The sequence below is a fragment of the Nerophis lumbriciformis genome, linkage group LG13 (assembly GCF_033978685.3).
Source record: "Nerophis lumbriciformis linkage group LG13, RoL_Nlum_v2.1, whole genome shotgun sequence".
NCBI lineage: Eukaryota > Metazoa > Chordata > Actinopteri > Syngnathiformes > Syngnathidae > Nerophis > Nerophis lumbriciformis.
In genome coordinates this window covers 29,646,215-29,667,954 of record NC_084560.2, presented here as the reverse complement: position 1 = coordinate 29,667,954, position 21,740 = coordinate 29,646,215, and the positions used below count along the sequence as shown (strand labels likewise).

The following is a 21,740-nucleotide window of genomic DNA, read 5'->3' as shown; positions in this document are numbered from 1 at the left end:
ATGTGCAGGTAATATTCAACTATGATTATTCTATGCTTGTTTATATTTACAAATGTGCAACATAGTTCAATTAAGGCAGTGCTTCTCAGTTTTCTTCGGTTACGACCCTCTTTGGAAGAAGAAAACATATAAATAGTATAATTTCTCTATAAAATTGTTATAAGTACACCTGTGCATAATATTCTATCCTTAGTAACATTAAAGAAAAAAGGAAATATAGAACAACCATCCATCCATCCATTTTCTACCGCTTATTCCCTTTGGGGTCGCGGGGGCGCTGGAGCCTATCTCAGCTACAATCGGGCGGAAGGCGGGGTACACCCTGGACAAGTCGCCACCTCATCGCAGGGCCATATAGAACAACCTAAAACCAAAATATTTTTAGTAACATAAATTTTTAGTCCTTTACAGAAGAGAAACCCCAAATTTATTTTAAGAAACTTTTTGACCAACTTGAACCATTTAATACTGAAAACAAATCATTGTAAACACTAAATAAATAAATAATGGTTAAAATTGATCAGCAACAATAACTCAGGAGCATAATATATAAAAGACTCCATAAAAATTAAGAAACCTTTTTTTTTTTTAATCAAAATGAGGAAGTCTGAATTAATGGCTACAATAAACACGTTTTGCAGTGCACAGCTTTTCGACGCATGAGACTGATAAACATGTTCTTCGGGGTCCCACGCACCGCCCTAGCATTGCATTGCACCGTCTCAGGGGGCCTGCTCTACTATTTGAGAAGGAGTGAACTAAGGACACTTATTACGTATGACTAACATGTGTGCCGACCGCGTTTACCTTTGGTACATGACATCACTCAAACACAAGAAAAGACAAACCATATGTGCTTACTGGCAGACATTTAGATGTTAACTGGCTGTCAGCTTTGCACAAGTAAACACACTGCCGGACTGCTTATATCGGAGATTTTCGATGCAAGCCGATATCAGCCGATACTTGTTTTTTTGGCTGATATAGGACTGATATCAATATTGGATCGGGACACACCTATCTTCAATGTTGTGTCATCATTAGACTAACTGTCAATGACTTATTGTCAATTAGTTGCTACGGTAAGCACTGCTTGTGCCCCTGACAAGACACCATGCTTTTCAATTAATCTTGCTCAAATTTAACAGACATCTTCGTCTGTACTAGGGTTGTACGTTATACAGTATAATACCGGTATTAGTACAGTACCGCGATGCTAATGAATCATTTTTGGTACTATACAGCTTCTGAAAAGTACCGGTCCGCCACAACATCTTCACAACATCTTCTTTCGTTTAAAAAAAAAAGTGTATTATGTTTTTAAACTCAGGAAATATGTCCCTGGACACACGAGGACTTTGAATATGACCAATGTATGATCCTGTAACTACTTGGTATCGGATTCATACCCAAATTCATGGTATCATCAAAAACTAATGTAAAGTATAAAACAACAGAAGAATAAGTGATTATTACATTTGAACAGAAGTGTAGATAAAACATGTTAAGAGAGAAAGTAAGCAGATATTAACAGTAAATGAACAAGTAGATTAATAATTCATTTTCTACCACTTGTCCTTAATAATTTTGACAAAATAATAGAACTGCATATGTCAGCAGCTAAATTAGGAGCCGTTGTTTGCTTACTTAATAATAAAAGACAAGTTGTCTTGTATGTTCACCATTTTATTTAAGGAAAAACTTGCAATAAGAAACATGTTTAATGTACCGTACGATTAAAAAAAAAAAGGAATAAAGCCAATAATGCAATTTTTTGTGGTCCCATTTATTTAGAAAAGTATTAAAAAGTATATAAATAATTTTGGTACCGGTACCAAAATATTGGTATCGCGACAACACTAGTCTGTACCAAATTTTGTGCGGATACAGTGATCGATACAGTAGGTTTTTTTTAAAGCTTTATAAAGAAAACACAAATTTAAAGCAATTTTCTCAAGGAATTTACATTTTTATCGCTACTTTACTCATAATAACATTTTTGTTTTGCCTTAAAATACAAATGGGAGCATCCCAGCCGTTATTTTACTTGAATCAGAAAAGTATCACGCTAGCTAGCATAGCCAGAGACAAACAAAGTTAAAATGTTTTTATTTCTTCGTTATTGCTTGTGGAATTTTCCTAATTTTTGCACGTTACCATTTGCATGCGCCTGTCAATAGGCCTTTTATTGCCATATATTAGTACTGCCTTGTTATTGACTTAGTGCATGCTGCTGATTGCAGAAACTGCAGCGAGATTTTTTTTGTATGGCATGTATATATACAGTTGTAAACATTCAAGAAAAGGTCCAAATTGCAAAAACATATCACAATGATAGGAAAATTATTTTTTCCACCCAGCAGCAGAATTAGATTCAGGTCATTACGGTAGAGTGCACTATTTGGATGTATACTGCGCAATGCCACATTGGCACGGAAACAGAAATTCAGAACACTCAGATGGACATTTTCACATTATTAAATGAAAACAATTAGTCGATTGATGGTTACATTCCGCCATTGTTCTCCAGTAGAAGCACAAACCAGAGCAGTAAAGTATGCACTAAAGGGAACTTTATTATAAATTTACTGTATTGTTTTTTCCCCCCCAGTGAGGTCGCACACAAATCAGGAATTGGATATCCAAACGCATTTGACCTTAAACTTTTCTCAGGCATAGAAAAAAAAAAATCACTCAATGCACTGTAAACAACGTCTCTGAGAAAAATTGATTTCTGCAGAGGGGAACATATTTACGAGGAGAGCTTAATTGTTTCCTCCGCGGCCAGCCGGCCCGTCCATGGAGCTTTCACAACACAACCTGATGGTGAACATATGGTGGCGCTGTGGTGACCCTGGTCACATTTATTTGGAGGACACACTTCACTGAGCGTTACGTTATCCTGACTCCTGTCTGTAAATCCTACCGTATATTCCAGCGGATGACCCATGTTGACACCTTATTGGCTGGAATTTACAACCAGAACTCCTAACCTTAACCCAAAATGTCTGGATAAAGGCTACAAAAAGACCTTAATTCCATATTTGATTTGATATGAACCCTTCCCAGTCATAACATAAATACACAAAAAAACAATGTGGAGTGTTTTTGCCTCGTCTTGATCTTTTTTCTCACTATTTGTCCTTGCTGTGTTTTCTGGCTTCTGAATAAAGCATGCAGATGCTTCCGGAGGGCCAATGTCTGATGCCTAAGTACACACGTTTGCAGAAAAACTGGCTGCAATGTCGGACTTTGCAGTAAATCTGTCAGTATTGATGAGAATTGTAATTTGGTAAGATGTTGTACACTATTTCAGCGGTAGTTCTTGAATATATCCCGTGTTGCGTTACAGTTCTTATCATAACTGTGCATCTTGATTTATAGCACCTTTTGTGAGGGGGGGAGAAAAAGGTCAGGAATATTTCTGCTCTAACAAATAGAGCCAGTCCAATTTCATGGTTCCTGCTGCAGCTACAATATCCAAATAACACTGAGCTGTTTAATAATTGTTTTTGCTCATGTTTTCACTATAAATGGCATTTTCACTGATGCAGGATTAATGGATTACAGCAGGTGTGTCAAACCCGTTTTCATTGTGGCCCCATCACAGTTATGACTACCCTCAGAGGGCCGTTTGTAAAAGAGAATACGTTACTGTATTTTAATGTTGGTTATTACGGTGGTACTCGAAGAGCCAAGTGTTTTCTGAGGTGATACTTGGTGTAAAAAGTTTGAGAAACACTGCTATAAAAAAAATAAAAATTGGTGACAATTTAGAGTACTCAGTGTGCAGCTTGTATAGCAGTATCAATATACAATCAGCGGAAAATGAGTCAAAACAGTTGTTTATCTATATAGCTGGTAACACGAGAGTAGCAAGATCATTGTGGTGGTGGTAGTGTAATGATCAAGGGCTGCATGAATGCTGCCAGCACTGCGTGAGCTGCGGTTGATTGAAGGGGAATGGGACTTTCAGCATGTACTGAGAAAATGGAAAATGTTTGCTGAAAGTTGAGAGGCGTACAGAACTTTTGTCAACTATGATACCGTCGAATGAGTCCAGGAACAAAAGAATATCAACACTATAAATAAGAATATGACCATCAGAGGGATGGTGCGTGTCTGCCTAAAAAGCAATACAGTAGTCGCGTTGTTGCAGAAACGGCACCTATCATATAAAAAATGTGAGGGTGACTCACTCTAAATTAGACACACAGCTGGGTGCACGACTCGCAGCCAAACATGGATTGGATCAGACTGGAAAATGTGGGGGGAAAAAAAAGATAAGGAGAATAATTTCTCTGTGGTGTGATCTTGTGATATTTATTTTATGAGTCAGAGAAAGTCTGGCGCTAAATGTCTCTGAATTTTTCTTTGTTGATCCTGCCAATGAGGCTCATCTCTTCTGAGTAGCTGTTTGATTTAATTAAACATGCTGTAAATTGCGCTAAGGGTGTGTTCGCCTGTTGTTTTGTGTGTATTGACCTGCAACTTGAGCTACACAAAGTCATAATTACTGTAGTTGATCGTTTAGGATTCCGTTAATTGGTGTTGCGTTTAATTAAGTTTATTGGGCGTGTCTTTAAGCAAAGGAGGCTACAGTAAATAGAATGCAGTACTTGGCTGCAACCAGCAGAGACGATGTTGATTTAGTCTCAACTAGTTTGCTGTTTGAAGAAGTGAACAACATAATGACAGCTAAAGGAATTGAGCTACTTACGGGCTCTGGCACAACTTCATCAAAGGGCAGCATTACTCTACTCCAGTGGTACCCAAACTTTATTATTTTTTTTTTTTTTTACCAAATACCACCTCAGAAAACACTTGGCTCTTTAAGTACCACTATAATGACCAACAAAATACAGTAGCGTAGTAGGCCTAAATGTTTGTTAAAAACAAGGCAGAGGTTATTTAACAAATATATTTAACATTTTTGGCCACTGTAACATTACCTACAGTTTGAACAGTCACACTGTGTTTCAATATTTAATTGATTCTTTGGCATAGCGTACAACAGTTTGAAAACCCCTGCTCTACTCAATACAACACAAGCATGGAAAGAGGAGTTTACAACACTTCGACAAGCTGAAATCACAGTTAATCGATACATTCGTTGAGACTTTCTCCTTTAATTGATAAAAGTAGGGCACACATCAACTTTTCTGTTACACTGGCTGTTTTCTTTCTTATTTGGGTTTTTGTACAGAATGTACAGTATTAACTCAAATGGAAGACCACCCTTTTTTTAAAGACCCAAAGACAAAATGAATCCCAAAGCCTTTCATAAATGTTAGCTGCTGGATAGTATTTTGATGGCTTCTATTATCTTAAAGTTTAGCATCATAACTCCTCTTCTGTTCCAACTTACAGGCGTCTGTGTCGTGGCTGCATCTCTCATGGTTACTACGTGAGCAACAGGAAGAAAAGCCCAGACTCGTTTTAGGGAGAAGTCATTAAGTGCCACCTGCTGGTATGTATAAATCTCTTGACCTAAACGATATATAAAAAAACAACTGTTCAGACTTTTCATTTTGCTGTCGTGTGTAAGTGACAGGAAGAAAAGCTCTCACTCGTTTAGAGAGAAGTCATCGGACGCCACTTGTTGGTTTACATCCCTAGATCTGTAGACCCCAAATTTAAAACGGACCATTTTTTTTTTAGTTTACTGTCTTTTAGGAAGAAAAGCTCGGATTTCCTTGGAGAGAAGTCGTTTGTCTTTTATCTGGGGACAAAAATGCATTCTGGTCAATACAATATTTTACGTAACTAGTAAAAAAATTTAAAAATTATTTTTTTCCCAAAGGTTTATAAAAATATTTTGTACAAATCTGCATTAAAATGTTTTTTATTTTATTTATTTATTTCATTCATTTAAAAACCAATGCAACAGCATTTAGCATGAAGGAAAAGGAGCAGAAAGAAGTAAAACTTATAATATTTGCCCCAGATCAACACAGTCCTATACAGTTCCAGTTCATTTTGAGCTGTCTGTGCAAAATACCTTAATACAGTTGATCTACGACCCCGCAGTTGAATATTTTTGTAACATTGATAATTTGACATTCTTCTTAAACAAAAAAATGGACTCAGAAGTTTTGGTTTTACATTTAAGACTGTTCCACAGACTGACTCCTTTGATTGAGACACATATTTCCTTTACAGCTGACTGAAACCTGGGTTTTGTAAAAACCTCAGTACCTTTTAGTTCATATCTGCTTTTTCTCTAGGTAAATCTATTCTGCAAATGGTTTGGTAAACTTTTGGTAAACTGAGCTTTATACATGTTTTTTAGAAGGTTATAGACTATACTAATTCATAAAATTTTAGTGTTTTTAATTGTATAAATAAAGGATTGGTTGGGTCTCTGTATCTTCATCGACTGCCGACTCTTTTATTTAGAAAATCTTTGACTTTAGACAGCACAGCTATTATTTGGGATACCTTTACTTTGACATAATCATTATGTGATTTCCATGTCAAGTGTAGGTCAATCATAATACCTAGAAACATAATCTCATGCGTTCTTTCAATTTCTAATCCATTAATAACTAATGACGCGTGAACGTATTTCCTTTTACTACAAAATAAATCATCCAATCCAATCCACTTTATTTATATAGCACATTTAAACAACAAAATGTTTCCAAAGTGCTGCACAACAATATTAAACACAATTAAAAACAATATAAAATAAATGTGATTAAAAACAATTTCAAAGGGTAAAACCAATTAAAACAGTAAATAGAAAGCAAAAAGCAAAATTTTAAAAACACAGAGGACAACAGAGGACCACACAACTCACGTAGTGTTAAAAGCCAGAGAATAAAAGTGGGTCTTAAGACGAGACTTAAAACACTCCACTGTGGGAGCAGTTCGAACATGGAGGGGCAGAGTGTTCCAGAGCTTAGGGCCGACCACAGAGAAGGCCCTGTCTCCCCTGGTTTTAAGTCTCGTCTTGGACACCACGAGCTGGAGCTGGCTCTTGGACCTCAGAGCGCGCGCAGGATTGTAAGTTTGGATGAGGTCCGAGATATACTGAGGTGCCAGTCCATGTAAAGCTTTAAAAACAAACAGCAAGGTTTTAAAATCAATTCTAAAATGAACAGGGAGCCAGTGCAAACTCTCAAGGATTGGGGTTATATGCTGGCGTCTCCTGGCCCCTGTTAAAAGTCGTGCTGCCGCATTCTGGACTAACTGCAACCGGGAGAGAGCTTTTTGGCTAATGCCAGCATAAAGTGCATTGCAGTAGTCCAGGCGACTTGAAATAAAAGCATGCACGACTTGTTCAAAAAGGTTAAAAGATAAAAACGGTTTTACCTTTGCTAAAAGACGAAGATGATAAAAACACGATTTTAAAACGCCATTGACTTGTTTGTCAAGTTTAAAATCGCTGTCTATAGTGACGCCAAGGCTGGTGACTTTGGGACGCACATAATTTTGTAATGGTCCCAAGTCAGTGAGGGCCGCACCAAACACTAAAATTTCCGTTTTTCCCTCATTCATTATTAAAAAATTCTGGGCTAACCAAGCCTTGACGTCGCATAGACAGTTGAGAAGGAGTGTCAGGGGGCCGTGGCCTTTTGAAATAGGCATATAAATTTGGCAGTCGTCTGCATAAAAGTGATAAAACACTCCATGCCTCTTAAAAATCTCTCCAAGAGGAAGAAGGTACAGTGCAAACAGGATGGGGCCTAGAATAGATCCCTGGGGGACACCACAGTAAAGCGGAGCAGAAGAAGAAGTGGCGTCCCCCAGCCTGACAGAGAAGGACCTTTCTGACAGGTAGGATCTAAACCACTCTAATGCAGTCCCCCTGACACCCACACAGTCTCTCAGGCGATCTAAAAGAATTGTGTGGTCGACTGTGTCAAAGGCAGCTGTAAGATCTAAAAGCACTAAAATGGCAGAGCTGCCAGAATCAGATATTAAAAGCAAATCATTAAAAACCTTTAAAAGTGCAGATTCAGTACTGTGCAAAGCTTTGTATCCAGACTGAAATGGATCTAAAGTGCTATTTTCATCTAAAAAAGGTTGTAGTTGCGCCAAAACACATTTCTCCATAATTTTTGACACAAAAGGTAATTTAGAAATGGGCCGATAATTTGACAAACTTGTAGGATCAAGACCTGTTTTTTTGATCAAAGGCTCAACAACAGCTCCTTTACAAAAAGAGGGCACACTGCCAGAAATCAAGCTGCTGTTGATGATGTCCCTAACAGATAAGTCAATAGAGTCCCAGACTTCTTTAAAAAAGCGAGGGGGGACTGGGTCTGTGGGACAGGACGAGGGTTTTAGTTTGTCGACTATTCCTGTAAGCTCAGGCATGGACACAGGCTCAAACTGACAAAACACAGCCGAGCACCGAGTGGCCACATTGAAACTAAATGGAGAAGGAGAAAGATTTGCCCAAATAGTAGCAACCTTGTCGTTAAAAAAGGAGAGAAATTTTTCACAAGTTTCCCTTGTCATCTCTAGTGAAGTGGCTGGATTCGGATTAAGAACAGAACTAATAGATTTAAAAAGAACACGTGGCTTGTTGATACTATTTGAAATTAAGTCTGACAAATATTTAGTTTTTTCAGCTTTAACCACACTTTGATAGTTCTGACAGCTTTCTTTTAAAATTTGATAAGAGACCTCCAAGTGATCCCTTTTCCACTTACGCTCCGCCCTTCGCCACTCACGCCGAGCTGTGCGTGTGGTTTCATTGAGCCAAGGCTCCTGTTTTGACTTTGGACGTATAGCTCTGAGGGGCGCTATACTGTCCAGAATCTCAGAACATGTGGAAATAAAAGAGCACATTAATTGTTCAGTGTCTGCAGAGTGTGATATATTCTGCATAGACACAGTGAACAAAGGAGAAAAGGCGGCTGCAGTGTCAGTTCTAATAACACGCCCATGACGCACGGCAGGCGGTTTTACATCAGGGTCCAAACTTAAATTGAACATAACAGGACTATGATCGGAAAACACAGCATCACCAACAACGACATTGTCAACATTAAAACCATAAGACAGTACAAGGTCTAAAGTGTGTCCGTGTACATGCGTTGGGCCAGTAACATGCTGAGCCAAATTAAAACCTTCGATCAAGTCCAAAAACTCTCCGGCCATGGGTTTAGAAGGACAACAAACGTGTACATTAAAATCCCCGACGATTAAAATCTTGTCGTAGCGCACCAGACTAAAAGCAATGAAGTCCGAAAAGTCCTTGATAAAATCTTTGTTGTGCTTTGGTGGTCTGTAGATCACAGCACAAAATACTGGATCAGTCTGTCGCAGCTCGAAACAGCTCCGTTCAAAGGAGGGAAAAGACCACTCCACGATCACCTTGTGATGAACGCTTTCCTTTAAAACAATAGCTAAACCCCCGCCACGACCGCTTGTTCTCGGCGTGTTAATGAAAGTACAGTCTGGAGGTAATAGCTCTGAAAAAGCAGCAGACTCACCGGTGCCGATCCAGGTTTCTGTCAAGAACAGTATATCCAAAGAGCATGATGAGAAAAAGTCCTGAAGAACGAAAGTCTTGTTCATCACGGATCTCGCATTCACAAGTGCACACCTCGTAGACGTTGTTGTAGCCACGTACGGTGCCCAGCTCATTGACCGAAGATTAGCCAGGGACACGCCACCTGAGCCCGGGTGAGACGAGCGAAGAGGGCGCAGCGCGCAGGGATCCTCCCGCTGTCCGATGATTGGCACCAACCAAGACCCGACCAGCCAAAGCGCGCGGCGTGACAAATAGCGACCAAAACAGTCGCTGTACTCCCGGGGAATTGCCGAGGACCTCACTGCGTCAGGATACAGTGCCAGCCAAGCTTTCACCTTTAGCAGTCGGCCGGATCGTACTCCTCGGCGTTTCCGCTTCCTGGGCAGCGGCGCGTTCACCCGACGGAAGCACTCAGGTAGGTTAGCATGGAAACATGAATCCGGGTCTCTTGCATTGTAAAGTTCACATGACCGTACTGACTCCCCAATCCTCAACAACTCCTGGCGTTCATACACTAGAAGTGAGTCGATGGTCCTCGAAACACACGTCAACATAACCACAAAACAGACAATAGTGATCATAGACAAGCGGTGAGCCAGACACACCGGCGCCATCTTGTTTTCAACCTCCTCACTTATGTTATAGTTTCACCATCATATCATAAATCATAAATTTAGTTTTGCTAATATTTAAGGACAATTTATTGGCATTGAACCACATCATCATATTCTGGAATTCATTTTCTACAATTTGTAGGACGTCATTTATATTTTCTCCTGAATAAAATAAAGTGATGTCATCCGTAAATAGAATGCACCTAAGTAAATAATACAGTCACAATGTAATTTACTAAATATAAAAGAAAAAGTCAGAGGTACTCCGCAAGTTATATTATCATTTTTAGACTTTATGTTGTTGATATCAACAAACTGATTTCTGTTTTTAAATAGCTTGTAACGTGTTGGTGTGCCACACCTCTTATACCATATTTATATAATTTATGCAACAATATATTGTGGTCCAGCGCATCAAACGCTTTTTAAAGATCTACAAAGATTTTTACTAAATAGTGCTTTTTGTCTATTGCGTTGGCGATTTCTGCAGTTAGTTCCATAATCGCTGTAGCAGTTGAATGATTAGGACAAAACCCATATTGGCTGTTACTTATAATCTTAAATTCAAAAAGGGTTTTCATACTGTGTAGTCCATGATTTTGAAGTACAGCAAAGCAGTACATGTCATGTAGCTAGAGTACTTCATTTGACTCCCATTCAGTGCACCAAACCCTACTGAATTCTTTAAAGAACACGTTGTCAGTTAGTGTTTTTCTAACTGGACAAAACATCTTATCCTTAAAATCATGCACCTGTTGCTCAACAGCTGCCAACGCTGGACGTCATTCCATCTTAAATCCTTCTACTTCATAACATCACACTAGAAGAGCTCTGGTTCAATCTGTCTAATTTCCACATGGAGCTCGTCCAAATCTAACAAACTAATCCACAGTTCTAGTAACAGCAACAGATTTGGAACTTCCCAGACTTCCACTTCCACCTGCTAATCACCATTTGTGTTCATTGCCAAACAGTTGCTAGTTCTGTTTGCCAGGCCTTGTTGGGATCTAGCTTAAGGGATCTAATTAGGCGCCAAAGGATACACCATCTACCTTAAATGGAGCCCATGGATGCTATAGTATGAAAGAATCCAAGATGTGATCCAGAGTTTTAAGTTCAAGGGTTAGTCCTCATCCACAGAGAAAACAGTGCTTCCTGTTTGCTTAATAAAGCGCATTCTTGACTAACCATTTACGTCATGCCTTTGGAAGGTTCTGAATTGTTCTGGCATGATCAGACACACCCGGGGGCTATAAAGTATGGCCTTTCCAAGTGGTTGTGATCCCTCAGAGGGAAGCTATCAAACAACAACAAAGGACTTCCATCCTTTTCGCTAAAAACACTCGCAAAAGTCTTTGAACCACCACATTCCAAGTCGGGCCGCTAGCCTGTCCTGGGCAATGAAATCAGAATGGAGAATCGAACAGAACAGAACAGAACAAAAAAGGCAGCCATTTTTAGCCGCTGTTGGCAAACAGGCAATCTTTTTCTCACAAAAACAGAAGCCATCGAAATCGGAAAAAAAAGATCAGTGGACTGCCATTGTACTCCACTTCCTGAGAGATGTGTCATTTCCTGTCCCAACATCAGCTGAGGGGCAGTGTTTCCCAGGATGGAAGGGACAGATTCCCCAACATCTGCCTAATGTCTTCACTACGGTTGCCCAGACCTCATCAAGATGGCCTCAAACAGACGTCACTGTTGTCAAAGTTGCTTCGTCTGTGTAAAATCTCAAGGCACTTCTTGTTTCTGAGAGCTAAAGATCGTCAAAAAAAAAGACGAAACAAAAGCCAGCATTCATGTGCGAAAACGCTTTCTGGAGGAAGACACAGGTTGCCTTTTGTTCTACTTGGACTGTTCGACTCTGGGTTGACTGTAGACTGTTCTGATAACACCTCAAAAGAGGACTTGTGAGCTTTCTTATTAACCCTTCAGTTATCGTGCTGACATTTTGTGCCATTTTGTTTATTTTTTTCCAAGTCTTTTTGGCAATGGTGAGTAAAGGTCAAATTTGCCAGAGGATATTTATTTTCCAAACATTTAAGAGATATCATCTCTGTTCCTTACATGAATCTAAAACGACAATGCTACACACAAAACCATGTTTTTGCTCCTTTAATAACAAACAATGCCCTATTCAAAACAATTGGACATGTTCGTTTTGATCCTACACATATCTTAACATTAACTAAGGCAATTCTGTGAATTTGAACAAATGATTTCAGCACCCCCACTGCCCCAAGAGGGACAAGCGGTAGAAAATGGATGGATGGATGATCAATTTGGCCTTTTATACTTGTCCACCAGATGGTGCTATTTTTTCCTATTCAAAAGCATGTATCAAAATGTCCCACTTTGTCTATTGACCTAATAAAATATAGTACAGTACATGTTTAATATGTGTGTGAATGGTAATATTTTAGCTTGGTTTTCTCGATAAAAAGCAGTGAAATTAAATGCTAAATTCGATTAAAATCCCCAAAATATCATTCATATTTATTTATTTATATCTCAGGTAGTTTTTTTTGTGAATGTGAGTTTTTCTAAAGCTGTCGAAAAAATAACAATACATTAAAATCTATGTTATTGACAATCACTAACCTATATAATTCATTTTATAATTATTATTTATCCATCCATTTTCTACCGCTTGTCCCTTTTGGGGTCGTGGGGGTGCTGGAGCCTATCTCAGCTGCATTCGGGCGGTAGGCAGGGTAATTATTATTTATAATAATAATAACTATAATAACATTACATAAACACTCCTTGAAATGTATATTATGGATAAAACCCCCCCACAAAAAAACAAATAAGTTATGTTACTATCAAGTATTCAAAGTAGGGCCGTCAAAGTTAACAAGTTAACTCATGTGATTAATCCCTAAAATATTGTATTAATCATGAAGGCACTAAGATTAATCATGCAATTTATTTTGATCGTACAAGCTCTTTTTACCTTAGTCGGTAAGTGATCAGATCAATGCAAACGTCAGTACAAGGAGACTCCGACTGGTGTGCTCACTGGCAATTTTCACTCCAAAATACAGCCTGAAAGAATTTGATATTACCAAGTTTTGTGCAAATAAAAGACATGCTTTCAAGAAAAATGTTTAAAAACGTTCCTGGATGACATCTGGATGACATTCTGACAATAAAATTGCATTTGTGTGCAAATTTTAATCATGCAAGAGAGTAAACACCTGTGATTAATCCAAATTCCAAAAATGAATCATTTGACGGCCCTAATTTAAAGGTTTATAAACACCAAAAATAAACTATTATGTAGTATTTCAGTGTGACACCAGTGGATTATCCATATATGGTATACATTTTCCCAAAGGGCTTTGCGTGAGTCCGCCATTGCAGTCCGTGCTATAGTCAATAAGCTCCTTCTTTTTCCTTCTTTCCTCTTGTTGTGGGGCAGACTGACTCATACATGGACATGTATCCTATGCTGTTGCCATTTCTAATACAAACTAGTATCGTATAGTTTGAACTTAGTCCGTCAGTAGACTCTCTATGGAAGCGCTAAAAACTATAACAAAGATGACGGGGAGAAGACGCTGTTGAAATGGAGACACGTAAATAAGACCACCCACAAAATGGCACATCCTGAAGAAACGGTCAGAAAGTGGCTTGAAAATGGTCTGCAAAACATCAAAAACATTTTGACCAAAGTACCACTATTACATGTTAAATAGACCAGTGTTTTTCAACCTTTTTTGAGGCAAGGCAGATTTTTTTCATAAAAAAATACGGAGGCACACCACCAGCAGAAAACGTTACAAAATGAAACTCCACCTGGTCGCCGTGCCTTATTTTTAGTTTGTTTGTGTTTTCCTGTGTGTAGTGCTTTAGTTCTTGTCTTGCTCGGTGGCCCTTCCTGTTTTGTTGGTGTTTTCCTGTTGCAGTTTCATGTCTTCCTTTGAGCGCTATTGCCCGCACCTGCTTTGTGTTAGCAAGCAAGACTATTTAAGTTGTTGCTATCTTGCTTTGTGTGGACATTGTTGATTGTCATGTCATGTACAGATGTACTTTACGGACGCTGTAAGTTTTTGCTGTCGTCCAGCATTTTGTTTCTGTTTACTTTGTAGCCAGTTCAGTTTTACTTTCGTTTTGCATAGCCATTACATTTTCCTTTCCCTTTTGTTCATTTTTGGTTTAAGCATTACATACCTTTTTACCTGCACGCTGCCTCCCGCTGTGGTCTGCATATTGGGATCACAACAAACCATCCTCGTCTCACCCGACACATTCCGACTTTTACAAAGTAATTAAGTGCCTGCTGCCACCTACTGACATGGAGTATTAGGTGGTTACACTGCCAGGTTCTACACAGCACATACACTAAGCAACGGCATATTATTTGCAGATTATAATTAATGATTTGCAAAAAACATTTTTTGGACCAATTAGATGAAGTTGTATAATTTCCCACGGCACACCAGACAGTATCTCACGGCACACTGGTGTGCCGCGGCACAGTGGTTGAAAAACACTGAAGTAGACCACAAGGAAGTGTTTTAAATGTATAAAAAAATAACACACCCTTTAATGTGGGGAAGTTTAACAGACTTCTTAAAGGTTTAAAGAAAACACCTCCACTTTTAGGTGTTCACAACACAATCATTAATGATAGATGAATGATTTATGGAGGAGATGTTTTTCAGCATTCCTCCAAAGATGATCTCTGCCAGGGGAGTGGGTGGTAAGGCTTGGGCTGCAGCAAAAGATTTATGAGGCGAGAGTATTGGGTTCCCACTAAGGCCCTCTTTGTATCACTCTTAGTCACTGTTAGTACATGGTAGGATAGCGTATCTACAAGCCACCATTTAGCCTCTTAACAAGCGCCATCCAACAACACCACAGCTGAGTTCAGACTCGGCCAAATCAGGCAGCTGTTAACCGCCATAGATCTCCTTTGGGGGAGAGAGATTTTGGAGGGAAGGAGAAATAAAATGACCATCAACACATCTGTGAGGAAACATCTTGTTTTCCGTCGTACTTGTTGAACATGTTTTTGTTATTTGTACGCTGCTGACTGCAGAAAAAATATTATTCACTACGATTGGTCAGACAAACACACGTTCCTAATTTAACAGTTTTGGAGTCAAGACTACACATCCTAAGTGTGAAGCTTTTCTCGCGCTTGGCACGTCGTTATCACATGTTTTCTGCATGATGGAAATCCTTTTGACGCAGGTAGCGAGTCAGCGAGCGAGTGAGCGAGCGCGAGGAGGATGAGGAAGATAAAGCTATCTGTTGACCCTCTGGTCGCACATTGCTCAGATGTGGAATGTGGAACTTCCTCCCTGTCCGTGCCTTCGCCTTTTTATGGGCTTTTCCTGTATCCTCCTCGGTGAGCATGCTGGGGTCAAAGGCCAGTGCTACTGTAAAGTCGCTCTTGTAAAATAGTCGGCGTAGCTAACTTCACTGTGGTTTATTAAGACTGCTACCTACAAGGTAGCTTTTAATGGGAGTCTCAGTCTGGGTAGAAGCATCTTTGGTTCCCATAACAATGCAACAACCTGTATGATAATGTTCCCATATTATACTATTTTTCAACTATTTAAAATGCGACCTTACATCAGTTAATATGAAGTATGCTTTCCAACACGCCATTAAAGTTACAGTACCACTGATTGTCACACACACGCTAGGTGTGGTGAAATTATCCTCTGCATTTGACCCATCCCCTTGTTCCACCCCCGGGGAGGTTAGGGGAGCAGTGAGCAGCGGCGGCGGCCGCGCTCGTGAATCATTTTGGTGATTTAACCCCCAATTCCAACCCTCGATGCTGAGTGCCAAGCAGGAAGGTAATGGGTCCCGTTTTTATAGTCTTTGGTATGACTCGGCCGGGGTTTGAACTCACAACCTACCGATCTCAGGGCGGACACTCTAACCACAAGGCCACTGAGCAAGCTGTGTTTGTAGATTTATGTAAAATATTGGTAACACTTAAGTATGGGGAACACATTTTCACCATTAATTAGTTGCTTATTAACATGCAAATTAGTAATATATTGGCTCTTAATTAGTAATTATTAAGTACTTATTAATGCCTTATTCTGCATGGCCTTATTATACAACCAGTAAGCCATTAACTAAGAGTCTTCCCTCAAGAACCTCAGAATTATTGCTTATTAGTAACCCTAACCCTAACCCTTACATGTTCCTCTAGTGTCCAAATAACTCTAAATTAAGTCTTTGTTACTTTAATAAGCAACTAATTAATGGTGAATATGTTCCCCATACTAAAGTGTTACCAAAAATATTTTGTGTGTCTGTAGCTTTAATGCTAATGAGCTGTGTTTGTCTCTAAGAAGCGCCACTTTTTACAAACACACTGTAATTCTTCCCTTATCCAACGTAAAAGATGCCATATACCCAGGTCCATCAGCCACCGTGCGTAGGGCCTCACGATTTTACATGCGTGAAGAGCGCATGTAAAATGTCAGAGCTTGTATTTTAAGATTTGTAGCAAAGCCTGCTATTTCTTAAACAAATTGGTGGCAGTATAATTGGGGCAGGATCATTTAGATAGGGCTCAGGGGTGGTATTGTATCCATGAGAAAGGAGTGAAATTCAAAAGCGACCTAGTGCTTCTCTTAAAAGTGGAGCAAACAATGAGCGAGATGATGAGATTATTTCTCATATTTGATGCTCATAAACAGGCCTTAGTGACGCATATTACTGCTAAACATACTTGCCAACCTTGAGACCTCCGAATTCGGGAGATTGGGGGGGTGGGCGGTGTCGGGGTGGGCGGTGCCGCAGGGCGGGGTTAAGGGGGAGGAGTATATTTATAGCTAGAATTCACTGAAATTAAAGTATTTCTTATATATATATATATATATATATATATATATATATATATATATACCGGTATATATATATATATATATAGTACAGTAATGAAAACACAGTTTTTCTACTAACTGTACTGTACTTGCTGCTTACTTAAAAAAAAAAAAACACTTACCTTTCACTATTTGAGTAGCTTTTGTTCTGCCTTTTGAGTACGGGCGAGCGATCTCTGAATCCGGAACATATCCTTCACGGATTTGTTAAAAACATCCGCAAATGAGAACGGAATGATGGGAATCTGGATGTTGTGTGTCAGTGTATTGTAATAATCCCAGGAATGTACGCTCATACGACTTCTTTGTTTGTCTTGTCTTTATTGCACAAGATGTAATTCAACCACACAACAGCTCCAATGTGTGTCTATCCCTTTTCCCGGAAAAACTCGAACACCCACTTCCTATTAACAACGTAACTTCCCTATCTCTCCCGGAAGTCCCGCCCCCCCCCAGCCAAAGTCATTGGCTAACACCCCGTCGCCAGCCGCTACAGTATTAACGTGCCGGCTGTAATAAACACACGCTGAGAAATAGTTCCGTGCCTGCCTACTTTATGGGTTATAGATAAACCTATGGATAACGGAGACATGTATAATAGTCTCGTTTTCAGGTGAGAGAGGACGCTAAAGGCAGTGCCTTTAAGGCACGCCACCAATATAGTTGTCTGGCTGGAAATCGGGAGATTTTTGGTAGAATGGTTGTTCCGGGAGATTTTCGGGAGAGGCACTGAAATTCGTGTCTCCTGGAAAATTTGGGAGGGTTGGCAAGTATGCTGCTAAAAAATATTTTTTGCAAAAAAGGGGACCTATAATTGCAGACACTTATACGTTCCTAACTGGTTCTATAGGCAGCACTTTCTTCTCACTTTGCAGAACAGATGGAAAGCCTCTCACATGTGGCCAATAGTAGGCGTTGCTTGTCCCATTTTCGAACGTTACAGAACTCTAGGGATGAGAAAGTCACGTACTGTACCGATATGGCCAGCACGTGTTTTCGAGAAGGGCTGCCTGTCGTCATTCATTGAGAGATGAATATCCCAGCATGTTTAGTCTATGTCTGACTCTATGGGTTCAGGTTCCTCACACTTGTCTTCGTCTTTCATTTCTTTGCTTAGTGGCTCTCCCACACACTACACACCACTTCCCCAACTGACCTTCTGCGTTTACCGTGATTAATGATGTGAATTCCATCACATTAGCTGCAAGAAAGTGCTGTGTGTCTAAGTCCTGGGTCTTCTGTATGACTCAAAGTCATCTTTTGTGATCAGGGACGTGTGTCGTTTATATTTTAACCAAGACTAGCACCAAATCGATACTTAAAAAACAATGCCGGTGCTTAAAGGCTGAAATATGATCTTGCGTCACGTAGCTCATTGACTTTGTGATGAAGAAGTCTGTCACCGGGGAAAACTTTGGCATCAAGTGGGGAGGGGGCAGATTAACCGACCTAGACTTTGCGGATGACCTGGCTCTGGTTAGCCATACTCAGCGTGTACTCCAAGAGATGACCAACAATCTCCATGAAAAGTCGGACTACGAATAAGCCAAGAAAAGACCAAGGCCATGGCCGTTGGACAAATACAACACTTTCCACCACTCACTATAGATGAACGTGACATAGAGGCCGAAGAAGACGTGGAGACAGACAATCAAGGAAGACCCAAGGGAGACGGGTGTCAGCTGGCACAGAGAAAGAAGAGCCGCCAGAGACCGGAGAAAATGGAGGGGACTCGTTGCCCAATGTTCCATTAGGAAAGGGAGGAACTAAGTCTAAGTCTAAGCCACGTATCTTGCGTGACTGACACCGACTGGCTCCTCCCCCTCTGTACATTAGTACATAATCTGGGGTTGTACTTCCTTCCTGTCTTCTGCCTCGAGTCATTTGGGGGTCCCCGCCCATCTTCGCGAACGTCTTCTGCTCGGAGCAATTTGGACAATAAAAGTGACCGTTGTTCAAGAACGATTAGTTTCAGCTCCAACAAAAATTACGCTTCTGTCGCCGTTGTTTACAACTACAACACACAGGAAGCTAATAGCTAGTCAACAAGTGTTGTGTTTTCTCACCCAGGAAAACGCTGCCCTCTGGCATTTTGGAAGAGAATTGCAAGTCACACATCAGTAACCGCGGAAGAGCTATAAACAAATCAAGAGTCTTTCAAGCGACGTGGCACGAGAACATGTTTCAGCCTTAAAGGTGCATAAACAGATACTTAAAAAATGTGAAACATGCACATTTTTGTAAAAAAAAACAATGCAGTTTTATTTCTATGTAATTTTGTGACATTCATTTAGAACAGACTAGTAATGGAAATACTTCAATTACATATATCAATTAATAGCCAAGTAATGCATTCATAAATAAGAAATACAAATTCACAACAAATTATCATAATTATTGCAGCAATACAGAACATAGAGAACGTGCACAAAACGATTTGCTTGAGGTGTAATGTTTGACGCTCTTAATTCCGGATGTTTGTGAATGCAACCTCGCTCGACGTAACCGTCATTGGTGCATAATGCGGAAGTACTCTGTTGTTGTTGTGGCAACTGACTAGCCGAGCGCGCTAGCTGTGTTACGAGGGCTGCTGATGGCATGTTAAGATCGGCATTAAAGCTAAAAAAGACTTTGCCGAGACACTACATTACTTACAGGACGTTACTTTTATAATATCACCACCAAGCACTGAGACAATCTGAGCATGCATTTATTTAGCACCAAAATAAGGCACCTTTTTTTGGTCTGGTTGCTACCATTTACATTGGCACTGGTGCCATTATGGAACTGGGTTTGTAGTTGTGAAGCTTGAAGAATAGACAGAATGTAGAAAAAAGTTTCTAGATCAGGGCTATTCAACAGGCGGCCATGGGGCCAAATCCGGCCCAGGAATGACACCAGACCGGCCCGAGAATTCAGTTACAAAACTTGGAGAAGACACAGCAGATTGCTGAAAACACTATATATATCTGTTATTTAGATAATCTTTGACTAGTTTTTTTGCAGTAGGTCTATAAAAACAGAAGATTCTCAGCAGTATACAAAATAGGAATACTAGTGAAGAGAGAAATCTGTGTCCCTGGTCCCTGATAATGTGGCCGCCAAAAAAATTAAGTTGAATAGGCCTGGTCTGGAATGTGAACAGTTGCTATCTAAACACCATTAGGCAGAGGTGTCGCAATATTGCACCTTTACCAACGACTTCAGACAGAATGCTGTGTGATTGTAACCTTATTTGGTAATTCCAGTGTGATGACCGAGAGGTTTATTTATGAAGATATTTAGAACAGTAAGAAACTCACCCTGGCACCTTTCTCTGGGAAACATTTGCAGTCACCACTGCTGCAGTCTCTTCCTCCACATGGACCGCTGTGCTTCTTTCCACCCTGGAGACAGAAACATACAACATGTAACTATTACTCGCCGGGGAATACATACCAAAACACACAAGGAAACTGGGTCATATGATAGCGCCCTTTTACACAGCCAGCATGGATTTAGCCAACATTTTTCTGGGTTGCTGTTAAAGGTAGTACAAAAGATCAATCCGGAATCAAGCTTGCGTACAAAGGAATGCGATAGTTCCAGGACAAGGGTATAAAGGTTGTTAAAAGTAGGGACGTCATGGTTAGGCTTGGGCTGATAACACATTTTGTCAGAGGATACATTGGGCCCCATTCAGCAACCGTTCTTAAGAACAAATTTTGTTCTTAGGCCCACTTACGAAGTTTTTAAGGAGATTTTTGTATTCACCAATGTTTTCTTAGCTGGGATTTGTTCGTAGGTAAGAACAAAATCTACGAGTGCTCCAGAGCACTCTTAGGGTGGCCGATTTGTTCTTAAGTGTGACAAGTTCCCTTACTTCTATTGTCTAATGTTCTTATATATATATATATATATATATATATATATATATATATATATATATATATATATATATATATATATATATATATATATATATATATATATATCAGACAGACAGACAGACATATAGCAAAATGAGCAATATTTAGACATTTCAAAATACCATATACACACACACACACACACACACACACACACACACACACACACACACACACACACACACACGCACACACGCACACACACTGTTTTTGAATGGACTCCTCTTTGGAAATCTCTAAGGAAGAAAGATAAGAGGAAAAGTTGAGAACTTATTGCTGAATGAGGCCCATTATACCCTACATTTTTGCTGATAAACAATACTTTTGTCAGCATTAAGTTAAGCACAAATGTAATCATAGTATATCATAATAATATAATTAGAGGTGGGAATCTTTGGGCACCTCACAATTTGATCACGATTAGGAATGTCCCGATCTGATGTTGATATGGGATGTTGATATCCACCAAAAACTGTGTGTCGCAGGTGTGTCAAACTCGTTTTTATTGAGGGCCACATCGCAATAGGCACTGCCCTCAGAGGGTCGCATGTAACAGTGAATATGAATATAAATATAGAATAGCCTTGTTACACAATTTGCAAAGTAAAGTGTTTTTCATTATTGTTAGATTGATGGATAGCTTGCTTTGCTTGTTGCAGAATCGGAAAATATTAAAATGAACAATATATACAATTGGATGCATCACATCTTTCTGTCAAAATTTAAACAATAATACATGCATTTTGTCAGAAAGAGCTTTATTGTTTTCAGACTATTTTTTTTTTGCGGGTCACACAAATTACATGGCGAACCACAAAACCAACATGGCATAGAATGACGTGGCGGGCCTCATGAATTAAAATGTTGC

At 39.6% G+C, this 21,740-nt stretch overlaps 1 protein-coding gene across 3 annotated transcripts in view; it reads right to left on the bottom strand.

Moving 5' to 3' along the window:
* Nucleotides 1-21,740, bottom strand: part of col4a2 (collagen, type IV, alpha 2) — a 108,479-nt gene that overhangs the window by 37,851 nt on the left and 48,888 nt on the right. For 2 of the 3 annotated variants that reach the window (XM_061971124.1, XM_061971125.1), the window contains exon 3: nucleotides 20,267-20,350. In XM_061971124.1, coding sequence (XP_061827108.1) covers nucleotides 20,267-20,350 — 84 coding nt within the window. Of the gene's footprint in view, nucleotides 1-9,449; nucleotides 9,570-20,266; nucleotides 20,351-21,740 lie in introns of those variants that run through there. The other variant, XM_061971128.2, reaches the window with a different exon arrangement.